The sequence below is a fragment of the Epinephelus fuscoguttatus genome, linkage group LG8 (genome assembly GCF_011397635.1).
Source record: "Epinephelus fuscoguttatus linkage group LG8, E.fuscoguttatus.final_Chr_v1".
Lineage (NCBI taxonomy): Eukaryota > Metazoa > Chordata > Actinopteri > Perciformes > Serranidae > Epinephelus > Epinephelus fuscoguttatus.
The window spans coordinates 30466789-30481926 of NC_064759.1; the positions used below are offsets into that span (position 1 = coordinate 30466789).

Genomic DNA, 15138 nt, shown 5'->3' on the forward strand with positions numbered 1-15138 from the left:
GTCATGTATTGTATAAAAGCAAACATAAATCAGTAGAAAAGAATGCATTAATAAATATATGTATTAAATCAGTGGTGTGGAGGAGATGGATAAGAGCACCATCTGTTTGCCAGTGTAATGTCCCATGTGACATTAGTCTTAAAATATTTATATTCAAAGGGAACAACCAGACATCACCCTTGTGTGTATGTCTACCGGCAATAATGTGAAGACAGACTGGAGAGAAGAGAAAGCTGAAAAATATTACTGAATGGCTTATGCTCTGCAAACCCATGTCATCATTGTACAAGGTCCATTTCCCAAGCAATCAAATCGGGCAATTTAACCAATAGGGGCAACATATCTTCCAACACATTTCCATTAACTACAAAACTGCTGCAGTACCTTGATGACTAACTCTCAAAGTGACTAGGCAGCACGACTTCATAAAAATGATCATTATGTTCAGTGGAAAGGAAGATACACTCCAAAACATACTTGAACACTAAACCCCTGTGTCTAAGAGATTAATAACGTTGTACTGAGGTGTGTATTCATGTTTGTAAATGTCCTGTGAATCCATTCAACCATTTTTTGTGTGTGTGCAAACGTTTGTGCTGCAAGTCTGAGTCTATATGCGTGTGTAAGAGTTGAATAGTATGTGCAGCGTCCTGCCTGCAGTGACCGGCCCTATAATCTGTTAAGTGGGGTACCATTCACTGATTGGCCTCGGTCACTACACTTGCACACACACGTCCGGGCACAAACGCTCCTGCATCAGAGTGCCGCAGTGCTCGTCTAATCTCCTCGGTGTCATTAGCAAAGGCAGCAATCTGCTGAAACGCTGCCATGCTTTCTCTATCTATCTGCTCTCATAGACAAATCAACTAGAGACTCCTGTAGCTCAAATCCTCTCCCTACTCAAATTACACATACACAGAACAAACATTCATTAATGAAACTCGCTGCTTTGAACTCCCTTCATTTTGGAAACACTTGTGCGTAACAGAGAATCTTAATGTGACTCTAGCCTACTGCTTGTCATCGCACCTGCACTGCACAACCCGATCCTGCCGGATTGCGCTCCACATCATCTGCCAAATCAGTCAACCCCTCCCCACCAACCCAGCTCTGGTTCAATCATGTGAGCATCTCCACTCTTGACTACTGCACTGCCTCCTATCAGACCTGTTAGAATACTTACTTGAGCGAGCGTAACTCATACAGCATCCAAATTCTCAAGTATCTGCCTGCCCTTCCCTACTCACGTAGCCAATTTCCCTGGTGTGGGATTAATAACGTTTATCTTATCTTATCTTATCTGCTGTGCTCCTGCATAAGGCTGCAAGTATAAAGACACACTAATACCTCCAGGCTGTGGTCCAGCTCTACTCTCTTGCATGTTACCTCAATGGCAGCTGCCCTGCTTTCTTTTCCTGTGTCCACCTGGTCATCAGTCCACTGTCTGAGCTCGCCTCACTCCTCCTGGCTCCCCAGTGGTGCAATTATCTCCCCATCCCAGTCAATAAAGACTCACTGCCTATCTCCTATTGCAAACCTAAAAGTCATCATTCTTATTCTATCTGCTCAAAAATCTCTTTCTTCCCTGACTATTTCTCCACTGCTTTTCCCAGGACTAGTGCTTATAATACTTGACACAAACATAACTCACACAGAGGAAAGTTAAATCTTGACTTTGGTTGCTTTTGCTTTTCTGATGACAAAAATATTGACTTTTCTCTCCCACTGTTACACTCATTATACTGCAAGCCACTGGAGGAGGAAAAACAGTTAAATATCTAAAATATAATTGTACACAGAGGCAACTCCAAATTATTCCCCCAGTATTCACAGGGGTGGAAAAAAATGCAGTAATTACATGTGAAATATTCTCACTATACTGGTATCCCGAGTGTGTGAAGGCACTGGTGTTATCAGTGCTAGCGACAGGATTTCAAATTCAGCACACAAGTTATTTATGTTCAGATAGCTGCTTTAATCATAAATAGCAAATACCCACTCTTGGTTTAGTCATCTACTGTTTCATCATGACATCTTCCTCACTGGATCATTCACCTACATTAGCCTGCATACAGATCAACTGACAAATAAAGCAACTTTCGGTTAAAGGATTTAATATATCTTGTTCCCCTATAATGGGGATCACCTTTACTGCTATCCCATGTTCCCATGTTCCCACAGTGAAAAGTTGGGAAAGGTTTTTTTTCCTACAAAACTGCCTTAAGTGGATCTGTTCATTAAAATAAAACCATTCTTTAACTGCAACTATGGTCCAAGCCTAAAGCACCGCCGCTAAAGAAGCTACAATATCGCTGTTCACCTTAAGTGAGTAGGCAGATTGTGTGAGTGAGGCAATAAGTAAGATGGGCTCAATGCCATCGGGAATTGAGGACACTTGTTGAAGACTGTACCAGAATCTTTAAAAAGTAAGTGTAATGTTCAAGAAGAGGATGACTCGAGGAGGTGGGTGAAGAAACTCAAGAGAAATGGAAAAAGCAGAACCAGAACAGAGAAGTAGAAAACATCAGGAGAGAGAAAATATGGCAGGGGCAGCAGTGAAGACACTGAGTCATTGGCAGCTGTATCAACACTGGCTGCACATTAACAAAGTGACTGGCAGTGGGTGAGAGAGCTACTGAAAGTAACTCACTGCATCACTTTTTCCATTCTCAACCACTGATTAATGGCTTTATTGTTTGGGCACCACAGCTTCAGTGGTGACACACTCCAAGATTTCTTGAACCAGTTCATCTTGTGTGCGGTCATTATGCTCAGCTGCCAACCCAAGTTGCCAAGATGTACGTTATTGATATAGACACTTCATCAAAAACGAAGCACTTTAAGCACATGGATCTACGTGGGCCAGTCCTTGATTTGGGGTTAATGGGTCCAAATCCTGCAGTAACTGCTTCAAAATATTTGTAATTCAGTAAAGACACAATGCAGGGTGGCTGCAATGGCACAGGAAAGGTATCAAACAGCATTAATTCAAACTCCAGTGAAGTACCAGCGGTGTTGCACCTACTGTAATTCCAAAGATAGTTTCTTCTTTGTGATTTTCACTCATCACTTCATACCAAACAACAGTAAAGATGGGAGCGAGAGTAGCAGAGACATGGTATGCACTCTTCTGAGCCACTTATGTGCACCTACCACAACTGATTCTGATTTACTAACAGCTTAGCCTAACAATAATGAGCGACATCTGTGTGCGTGTGTCACTGACCTGTAAAGCCTCTAAGAAGCGAAAAGAACCCAGCCGTCGTCCTCGAGGTACCAGGCAGAACGTGGAGTTGTATAGCATCTCTCTGTAGTCATACCTGTCGGGTGATAACGAGGAAGAGAAGACATTAGGAACTAATGTGAGAATAGATACACATACAGTGGTGGAAAAAAGTTTTCGGACACCCCATGCATTTGTGAAATATTGCATTAAGAATCACTCTTAGGTCTTCAAGTGCAATTTCTTTTAGTACAGTCACAGCCAAAATACTAAATAAATCCTAAAAAATCCATTAAAAACTTAAAATTGATTGGTTCCATAAAAATACATAAGAAATTTTGAGTATTGGGTCATTTTGGTACCAGTGATGAAGGTTGTTCTTTTTATTAAAAGACACAATTTTTGTTGCTAAGCTTCGTGTCTACATAAAGCCAGCACATTTTAAAGTTCTTCAGACACAAAAATGGCTAAAACAAGGAACCTAACGCAGGAAACACGCCTGAAGATAAAGATTCTCAGCCAGGAAGGGTACAGCTGCTGCCAGATAGCCAGGAAGTGCAGATGCAGTCCTTCAGCAGTTGGATACACTGTGCAGAAATACAGATGAACCAACAGTTTGGAAGACAAACCAAGATCTGGGCGTCCAAGGGTTTCTTCAGAAAGAAATGACCGCATCCTGATCCGCATGTGCAGGCAAAACCGCTGAATGACATCACAGGAGCTTCAGCAGCAGTGGTCAAACCAAACTGGTGTCCAGTGTTCCACCCACACTGTACGTGGCTGACTGTTAGATCATGGCTGAAGGTCCTACAAGGCTATCAAGAAGCCCCTGATCAATGAGACAGAGGTTAGCCAGCGTCGCTGGGCCCAGGCACACAAGAACTGGACAGCCAGGAATTGGAAGAAGATTTTGTGGTCAGATGAGTCCAGTTTCCAGCTTTATCTTCCTCCTACTAATGTGAGGTGCAGAAGGCCAGGCGAAGCATTATCTCCAGCATGTACAGTACCTACTGTCAAGCATGGTGGAGGCAGTATCATGGTTTGGGGATGCATGAGTGCTGCTGGTGTTGGTCATCTCACTGTCTGTGATGGCACCGAACTCTACCAAGTATTGTACCATTCTCGAAACCCACATGCTCCCTTCTGCAATAAGCAGTAATTCAAGAAGAATGGGACAAGATTACCTCTCAACAGTGTGAAAGGCTCGTGGGGAACATGCCAGCCAGGATTAGAGCTCTACTACGTGCCAATGGCAGGACTACTAAATATTAATTTGATGATGTGATGGTTTATTTATTTTTTGTTCAGTTTTGAACACATTCTCTGTTATTTGTTGACTTTGATACCGACAATGTTGAGAACTGACATATTGAAACTGTCAAGAATTTAGTGTTAATTTTTCTTATAAACAATAAACAAAAAAATATAATTTGTATTTGTTTGTATCTGTCTAATGCAGCCACACCTTTTGAAACACAAAAAAGATTTTTCCACAAATATTTCATGATAATATTTGATTGTGTAAAATTTTAAGGGTGTCCGAAAACTTTTTTCCACCACTGTATGTATAGACACACGAAAAGACCACAAAGAATTTAAGCAGTCACACACCAGAACATTTTCTTTCCACTATAGTACATTAGTTCATATGTTTTACCCCCAGAGCCTCCCGCTACAATGACATTTCATGATAAATTCCTGACTTCAGGAACACAGCCAATACCAGGCCCAAATTTCCTGAAACAGCCTTAGTGCAGCAGCAGAGGACAGACCGAAGAGAGGCCTCCTTTTTACTGATGGAATACCTGGAAAGCACCAGTACTTCCAGGAAAAATCCCATACTTTGATCCCCTCGCTTCCCTTCTCCCCACCCATCTTTAAACCCCTTGCCCTCTCACCTGCACATCTCAACATCTCTCCCTCCTTCCAATCTAAGCCTCAGTCAGCACTTGCTTGGATTAAGGAGCTGCCTGGAATTCCTTCAGTGTGATATTGTATGCATGCATGGGAGAGTGTGCGAAAGAGGGTGCGTTTCTGTGTTGCTTGGTTGTCATGCATTGGACTGGGTCTCATTAGGTAGGACTAAAAATTTGCACATTTTATTCCTCAGTGTATGACTTCTGAACAAGCATTCATGCATATTTGTGCTTGTATTTAAAACAATTTATGACCACATTTGCACAAGAATGCATATACAGATGTAAAGGTGAGGTAATAATTTGCGTATGTATAGCTTGTATGTGTGGGGCTATTTTCCTTCTCTCTCATTTATTGTAGAAAGATTTATAATGCTTTAGGCTGTAGTGCTGTGTCTCTAAGTGTTCTGCTTAGTGTCAGTGTGGCAGTGCACAGCAATATAGCTGTAGTTCCCCTTTAGTACATTGTGATATAAAGTATGACACTTTCCCATGCTATGCCTTATGTGTATCAATCGGGAAGACATTTAAGGTTCAACATGAACAATGCAGGATTTTCCTAAAAAAAACCAATATGTACTCATACAGAAGTAATCCCTCTCAGCCATGACTTAAGACCCTCTACAAGTGTGTGGCTGAGTATTTTCTGCTGTGAATTTCTCTGCCTCTATTTTCTTATTTTCTTCTTATTTTCTGTGCTTGGGACGTTTATGGGCGTGCACCCCCATAATGCTCTGGGTGTGACCAGGGGCCAAACAGTAACTGACAATCCTCCATAGTGTACCTATAACAAAAATGCATCCCAAAAAACTGTCTGATCATCAGTATATGCCTGTCTGTTTTTTCAATGGTTGTCATTTATGGAGCAATAAAGAAATGGTTCATCTTAACCCTAATATTTTAGGGAATACTGCAGACACACAAGGCAGCTAATTAACTACACAGTATGAGGAATATACGTAAAAACTAAGACACAGTTGATTCCCAGGTCTGGGCCATCTTAAAAAGGTCAATACTGAAAAGCATGCATGAACTACAAATGCTTCTTTACCATACGCTTGAATGTTCCATACTGAACTCTGCTGGGTTTAGTTTTTGATCTTGGCAAATGTCAAGCGAAGGATTTTTTTAATTCATCTGCTAACAAGTGGTTTCATCTATACCCCCTTTCATTCAGCAGAGACCCCAGGATGCCAGGCCAGCTGGAAATCAAATTCCCAATAGCCTGTACATAAATAGCGGGTATGCATGATTACACTGAGTGAAATAACGCTGACACTTTAAAACACTACTTGTTAACATCAAAGTGTTATAGTGGCACAGTGTTGGTGGAACCGAGCCTAACCAGGCGAAAGTATCAAATTCAAGCACTCGCAAATTTCACTTGACTTGTGGTTTGACAAAGCGCCCTCGCATTTTGTTGGGTTAGACGTCTACGCTATGTACGTGCATAAACAAATTGTTGGATCTTGTTTTAAACCCTCAGAAATAATTTGTTTTTAAAAGAAAACACTGCTCCCTACTCGTTGCAGGTCGGTCTGGCTTCCAGCTCAGTGGACGCTTGCCTGACTAATATTTTTGAGGGGAAACTGAGTTCACAAGATCTGGGCTGACCTCCGAGAGTCCTGACAAACCAGTTTCTGGTGGAGGTCATGGTTGTGTGACATTTTAAGTATGTTCTGCTGTACAAGCATGCACTAGCTTTTCTAATGCTCTTATTCCCCGCATGGCCTAAAGAGCATGCGACAAAATTTTTGTCCATGATATCCAGAACAATTGCACGTAAATCACCAAACACAAAGTGCTGTTCTCTTGTTGTTCTACAGTATACCGGGAACACAAATGAGTGCAGTGTAAAATACTAACTGCAACGAAAACTCATCATTGGTGATTATGCAATATCTATCTGCATAATCCCACTTTAGACGACACATACCATTTACAATTAACAGTCCCTACAGTGAGTTTAGAGAAGATTAACAGCATAAAAAGCATAAAAGCTACAGTTAAGCTTGATGCCATCTATACTAATACACTGTAATGTACACAGAAATCCATTATCTACGAAGCATATATTAGGAGACTAAGTAAAGAATACTTAAGGCTTGGTAGCTTCACAGACACTGGTCTGATCTGTGCATCCATTATGAAACAATCTGATTCACCAGTCTGACTCCATCACAGATATGACAGGCTATCATTAAGTATGACAAACAAATAATCCAGCCAGAGGCACATAATAACTGACCGTTTTTCAGCCCTATAAAAACAAAAGTACAGGTCCAAATCTGGGCTTGGCTGGGTGTTAATCTCCACATCCATCCTATTTCCTGTCAGTGCAAACTCAGAAAAGACCAGATGTTGCTCTCCCTGCATACCTCCATTCTTCTCTTCTCTTCCAGATGGCTGCCTGTGGGGAGGAGCAGTCTCACAGTATGCTACCGCATGTCAGTGGAAGATATTAAGGATGAGTGTTCAAAAATATCTTCTTCGTGAACCAAATCCTGTCTTGGTGTGCATTTTCTGTTTTGTTTTTCCCAGATCTGTGTGTACATGCATGTACTGTAGGTGTTCAACAGATTGGTTTCATGGGGAAAAAATCTGCATAGATGTCAGAGAGGAGTTAGTCATACCCTGCATCTGACAGCACCGTCAACAATTCACTCTATATGATATGAGGTAAATCCTGACTAGTCCCATATTTTCCAACATGCAGATGGCTGATAGTGAGCAGAGCAGTCTCACAGTTAGCAGACTGGTTATCATTGAATATAATACACCACTGAATTTGAATTAGGCTTTTTTGCCACATCCCTATAGTGCAAAACACCCAAATAAATGCTGTAATAAAGCTGACAATAACAATTAGGTCTATTGTTACAACTCCAGGATTAATATGGAGATAAACTACTGTTTTAAAAATGGCACAGCAACATCACACTACACTTTGGCATCATCATCATTCCACTTCAAAATTATGGTATTATATGCACATTAGCATGAATATCATTTCACTGTATAATCTAAAACAATGTTGGTATTATATTACACCAATATGGTAGCCAGTCACCAGAATTAAATGTTGGCATTGTAAATGAATGCAAACCATGGATATGTTACATTTGAATGTTTCATACACATCATGTCAACATTTCGAAAGTGACGCAGTTCAGATAATATGTATATGAACTCCTGAGGAGGAGGAGGGGGTGGTGGATGATGCGACACCAAGGAGAGACGCCTGCCAGGCAGCAGACAGCAACAGACAGCAGACCACTGTTCAAGTCCAGACAATTTCAGCCATGATTGCTGCAACCACAAACTATAAAAAATGGACATAGCTACCATGATGTCACCCATTGGTTTGTGGACTCCCGTTTTGAGTTCGGCATTTTGGCTGTTGCAATTTAGGGTTTTTCTGGAGTCAGATGTGACCATATTTGACGAGAGGGTGGCACTTTGGAGATGCGAGGGGAGAACTGACTGAGAGGCCGAGGACACTATCAGCGGGCGGCCTGTCACTCAAAGCGGCCCGCCCTTGATTATGTGTAACTTTAAGCCTTAACAAAATGTAGACAGCGAGTTACATACAAAATTTACCCCCCTTAAAGTTGCCTTGAATGCTGAAATTAGCTATAGAGACCAAACCTGTTTTTGTACCAGGCTGTAAACGTGTTTTTTTTTCTGCTGTAAAGTTGGGCATTTTAACATGGGTGTCAATGGGAATCGACTGGGCAGCCTTAAGTGGTCATTTAAAGAACTGCAGTTTTTGGTGCTTGTGTGTTGGCTTCATTTTTCAGCCCTGGAGGTTGTCGCTTGATTGCAACATAAAGTGGTATTTTAAGCCAAAACCGTATCTTTTCCTAGCCCTAATCAAGCTGCTTTGGGGCCTAAATCTAACCACACATTACCTAAGCATTGTCACAACATTAAAGTGAAAATTAAAACATTAAAACACACCAGCTTTTTACATATCCACAACATATAAAACACATAAATGTACAATGCCAACATTAATTCTGGCAATTGGGTTAAAGATAAAATTGGCAGCTCAGGAATTCCCAAAGCCTATCAAAATCTGTCTTTAACATCTGTCATCTTGATTAGCCTAACCTTCAAAAAATAGATTGAAATCATGTAAACAGTCAAACCAAACTGCAAAACAATGTGTCCTACTGTGGAGCTGTGCACAAAGCTTCAGCCTGAGAGAGTGCATGTGGCGGACACATTCACTGAGAATTTTAACCTCAACCAAATCTTCAATCAAAGTGACCACAGAGTTGACATTTCCTGACCATGCAGTTGCTCTTGGTTTGAAACTACCATCTTTTAGAGAAGACAGTTCTTTTATACGACCACTATGTGAACACTCTATGTGTTTGAGTGAGAGAGAAAGAGACGTGAAGACAAGTAAAAAAACAACAACTTTCAAGTGTTGCATGTTTAAGAAGGACAACAGCTTTTAAGAGCTTCGTAGTCAGTACTATAAGGAGGACTTTCTAATATACTGTGTTGATGAGAAACACTTACAGAGTAGTCCTGAATATCTCTATGGCAAGCAAGACAAAATTTAATTATAAACTCTTTCCCCGCACCCTCTGTAAGCTGAGGGTCTAAAGTAGATGTTGGCAGGACTGGAGTACTGTCAGCTTGAACATATATCAAATAAGGAGACACATATTGTACATTTGAAATCTATTAGTGAAGTCCATGAGAGGGCTAGGCACTTACTCATAGCACCAATGTACCTCACATCCAAGTAATGTTTTGGCACTGTGACATAATGGCTTCATTAACTTCAATACTTTGAGAGATGACCATGATACTGACATGAAGGCTGACTTGCTGTGGCCTGTTTGCTATAAACTGCAACATGGGGGAAGTAGACTGTGACCAAATTTTCATTTAGATGCAAACAAATCTACAGGAGGAGATTTTAGGGAATAATACCTGAAGTGTACTGATACATGCATCGTCATGTCATCACCACAACTCAAATCAATAATGAAACAGTCTATTCTGGTGCATGTCTCAGTTTTCTAGGTCTCTCATTGGGAAAAAGAAGAGAGAACTGGTAAACTATCCTCTTTTGTTTTAATGATTTAGGATATCTACTGTTATGCCATCTTTATATAAACCTACTCATTCATGGATAGAATTAAGTGTCATTTATTAATATTGCAGGGAAGTAACACAGTATGATTCAGAGAAAGAGAAAAAGATAACAGGAAGTGAGCTGGGTCAAAAAAAAAAAAGATCAACCAGTCTCCTAGCAACAAGAATGGATGGTGTGAAAAAGAAATGCATGGCTCACTCTGTCAAGTGCCTGAGGAGACTCAGAAGAACAGCCAAAGTGTTTGTCTCCCATAATCTGTGTGGACCACACACATTCACAACATAACAACTCACAGAGAGGGCCGCAATCAGAGGAGGCATTGCTTTTGCTGCTCTATGACAAGTGAAAGTTCTCATGTGGGTTCACCCAAACTGTTCTGGGACAGCATGTCCAACAGGAACTATGGATCCACCTTCACTTGTCTGTTCATCCATTCCCTACCATATCACACATGGTGATTAAGTGAATTTTCATGAACCTGTGAGTTTGCTGGTTATGTTTTTAGTATTTTTAAATGATACAGACCCAGTTAGGTGCTACAGAATGAAAGATGTTGGTATCTTTGCTGCTGGCTCACACAGGGATATCCTCATCTGTTCATGGAGAACATGAATTATGTGGCTCTGATTTTGCAATTCTCATCTTTTCATCTATCATCTTTTTGCAACACTCAGAACATCCTGACCTGACCCATGACATGCAAAATAAAAGAAATGAATTTACATTCAGGAAATGGCATTTCCTGTATTACAATGATAAGATCAAAGGATGTCAATGTCACTTCACTCAATCTTGATCCACACATGCTTGTACCAGAATGAGGATACACAAAGAAGTTCAAACAAATAGATGAAAACATTATTATGCAATGTAAGCTTGGTAGTAACAAAAAATACATCATAAAGTACGCTGGAGTAATTAATGGGAAAAGACCAAGTAAATGGACCACATGCTGCCAATCATCGTCAAAAGATTAACCTCTTGGAAAGCTCCACTGTGGCCTAATTTATTGCATGTGCCTTCATCTGTACCATGACGGACCCAAAGCCCACAGTGGGGCCTAAGTGGTTTGGTTGAGTTAAACATAATGTGCTGAAATGGTCATCTGACTAATCCATAAATAGTTTCTTGAAAAAGAAAATGATGGCCTGAATTCTTTAAAATATACCATCTCTGGTTCATTGTGTGGCCATCACTCATCTTGGTCACAGGGAGAATCCTCAACACCCGAGAATTCCCAAAGATGAACTTCAGAGGGGAGAATGATGGGGGCTCTGGTACTATCTCGCTCTCTCACCCTTCTCCCAACCCGTGCTGCCTTCATATCTCATTTTCTGCTTCCTCTTCTCTGTCACACTTGAACCAAGTTGATGGGCAGTTGGCTGTTGCCAGGACTATGAGTTCAAGCCAGAGGAATTTCAGCCTGAAAGGCACCGAGTGAAAGTGAGTGTCGTCGGATGAGAAAGGGAAAGACGAAAAACGGCAGTTAACAACCGCATGCTGTATCCAAACCTCACACAGCCAGAGCCACCCATGGCAAGAATGTCACACACAACGCAAACACACACACAAAGCCTCATTTTGATCTTGACACACATCGGAGCGACTTCAATAGTTCAAGACACTGCCAGACCCTCTTAGACCCAGCTGCTTTCTTCCCCCTGACAAGACTGCACACCAAGAGGTAGACATGTACAACACATAGTGACAGGCCTGGGGAGGGGAAAGCTAGCATCCTTTACTTATGCACACACAAAAAACACTGACATCAAATAAAAACAAATACCCTCTCTTTCTGGAAGACTTGCGTTTGACCTGCAGATGCAAAACTACACCATGTTTTCAGGCATGAGAGCAATCATTACATGCCTGTTTTGATCTCCAAAAGGTGATCAAAGGGCTGCTTGTAATGTGGGGTTAATGAGTATCCTCGTACCCATGCTCCGTGGGGTTAATTAGCCATCAAAATGTATATTAGAAAGCAGACTGGGCTCTGGAATAGAAATAGTGTGAAAAGTAATCTCTTAGGATTGAGGAAACGTAGGATGGAAGGACTTGGCACACCAATCAAACTCAAGATTCCCCTCAGAAAGCGGTGAGAAAATGTTCCCACCAGTTAATAATCTCATGACAACACAGGTGTTACCGATTTCACCACACTTGTTAGAAGAAGGGATATTCATCGATGAGGCTCAATATCTGTAAAGCGCTGTCTCTGATCTTTAATGCCAGATCTTTTGATCTTCCCCTTACTTTGAACAGAACGTAAGAGGAACAGTTGGTATGGCCGTGGCAGCACCTGCTTTTCTTTTCATTAAAAGTTTTTTTTTTTCTTTTGGGCTGTGGCTCAGCAGCGGCTCCCTACATCCTCTTCATCTCCCTGTAATCTCACTGGGTGCACTCTCCGCCCAAGAATGACCACCAATTCTTTTGGTCTCCTCAACATTCGGGCCATGGTCATCCCAGTAGCGCGGGCCCATTGTTGAATGTTGCCTTGCGCACAAGGTCCCAGCTTGCTTGTGGCAAAGCTCACAGTGGTCATACCATTCAAACTTGTTTCCCAAGTGCTTGGACTCTGCTGCTACTGCCATACGGAGCAGACACTTGATGAACAAAATTTTTTTTTTCCCCCATTAAAAAAAGCCAAAACAACAGTGGGGCTGAGGGCCACTGATGTAACAGGTGTATGAGCACCGTGTAACACTGTGTAACACTGGTAATAACGACTACCGCGGCAAGTCTAGTGTGTGTGAATTAAAATTTCACTGTGACAGGTATTCCAACAATGCAATGCAGTAACCTAAGAACTTTAAGAGATAAGGACACACAATTTTGTGGCCAGAATAACTATGAAGAATGTGACACTAACTTGCCCAAAGATATGGAGCTTAAAATACTCCACTGGCCTCAGGATGGGCACATTAGAGATTGACGGCCACCACTATTATGAAGAAGATTCACTGCACTATCTTGTACTTAATGGCATAGTTAATCTTGACTGTTTTACCTGCAGCCATGATAGATGATCAGTTTTTTTTAAGCGATGAAGCAGGCTAACGTTGCCTCGAGCAGGAATGGGGACATAACAGTGGGACAAAAAAAATGGATGGCTGCAAGAGCTTCGGGGAAAATAAAAATTTAATTGAAAAAAAAAAAAAGCTACACATTGTTACACAAGCTAGGCTGTGTCATGTCACCTGAAGGGTGAATGTGCATAATTAATCGTTCTGTTTTATCCTTTAACTTCATCATTTTTTCCCAAATGTAATGCAACTGTCACAGTAAGTCTTTTAATGGTGAAAACAGTTTCTGGGGTGGAATATCCAGTACCCATTACATAGTATTTAATTCTGAGGTCATCTGAAAGAAAAGGACAAATGTAGTCTCCATGAGCCAGTAGGAAATTTCATGCCTTCATAGTGACACTTCAACCCCAGCACACTATATCATGGTTATTGGAAACTCATGATTAATGTGAAAATGGAATTAATTGTCTGAATAAACACAAGACCAAAAAAAAGATCAGAGGCAGTTGAACACCAGGAAAATTGCTTAATTTCATTGAGCCTTTTTCAGGACAATGAGTGGCAATAAGGGGGCTAATTCCATTTCAGTCACTGCATTTGTTGGTTACCAGTACACATAGACAGATGAAAGTGCATGGCTGTTACACTATATAAGAAAAGAGAACACATTCCAATGGTGTAAGGACTAATATTGCTGCTTAATGGAGTTTAAAGAGCACTACCTAATCCACCCTAGTCAGTGAAGCAAATTTAATGTTAATACCAATATGACTTTTTGAAAAACAAAGCCGTAACTTATTTCCTCAAGGCACCTTTGGCTCACTCATCTCTGGTTAATGAGTTCAAAGACAGCTTTATAAAACATTTACAGGCACGCAGAGGGGGGTCTCAAGCTCTACCACAGTTGTGCATGACCCCAGGTTAATTCACCTAATTACTATGCTTTGAATCTTCTATCACACTTCTTTTTCCTCCCCATTCTGTCTTCATCCATCTTAAGCCCTCTCTCACCAGGAGAACCAAAAAGCAAAAACCTTTCATCTCCACAAAACACCCCTTGTCAATAAGGAGTCATACGCACCCTTGAGTTAGTTCCAGTAAGCACAACACATACTGACCAAGACACACAGATTCATCAACACCCATCCAGAAAATATCAGTCATAAAAGGGCTGCTGAATTTCACTGAATCCTTTAGGAGTTTGGAGGAAGCTGCCCACATCTTTAATCAGCTATCCATCAGCTTGATGAGGTTGATGAGAAGGATGCTTTGAAGTGCTCTCTAGACACCAAAAACCAGAACAAGGGAGTGTTGGAGATAATGAAATGACTGTTGTTAATGGAACAGCCATTAACGCTGGAATGTCAAGGCTGACTTGTAAAGCCAGGCAACATAAAGATGTCAGATGAGACAGCTGGGTCAAATTATTTGACCGCAGCTACCAGGGAGAGATTTTCCCTCTTTTGGCAATAGCTGAGAGTGATTGTTAAAGGTTGTATATTTACTTAGAATGTATCCTGTATTTCCAAACAGGACATTAGGCCTAATGATGCAGTATTATGGTGTAGTCTTTAGTGTTTTGCAGCAGGCCCTAAGAAAAATAAGGAATTGTCTAGACCACTATTATTCAACTTCTTCACTCATATTTTGTTTATCATTCTGAATCCAAGGTAGCCTGGTAAGACCATGCTGATGGCATGAGCTCAACATTCTGCTTCTATCTCTGTATCAGTCTGGACTCGGTGCCTTTCCGCCCTGTGTCCAGTAATTAAAATCCAATCGGAACCAATGGTGGCCAGTCAAGGATCTGCACCGTAGCTGATAAGGTAAGCAGCAGAGACTGCGTTGTATTTTTTG

The 15138-nt window shown here is 41.1% G+C and overlaps 1 protein-coding gene across 1 annotated transcript in view; it reads right to left on the reverse strand.

Moving 5' to 3' along the window:
• LOC125893291 (exostosin-1a-like) overlaps positions 1-15138 on the reverse strand; it is a 45497-nt gene that overhangs the window by 11742 nt on the left and 18617 nt on the right. The window contains exon 2 of the mRNA XM_049583872.1: positions 3227-3320. Within this exon, the coding sequence (XP_049439829.1) occupies positions 3227-3320 (94 nt within the window). The remainder of the gene's footprint in view (positions 1-3226; positions 3321-15138) is intronic.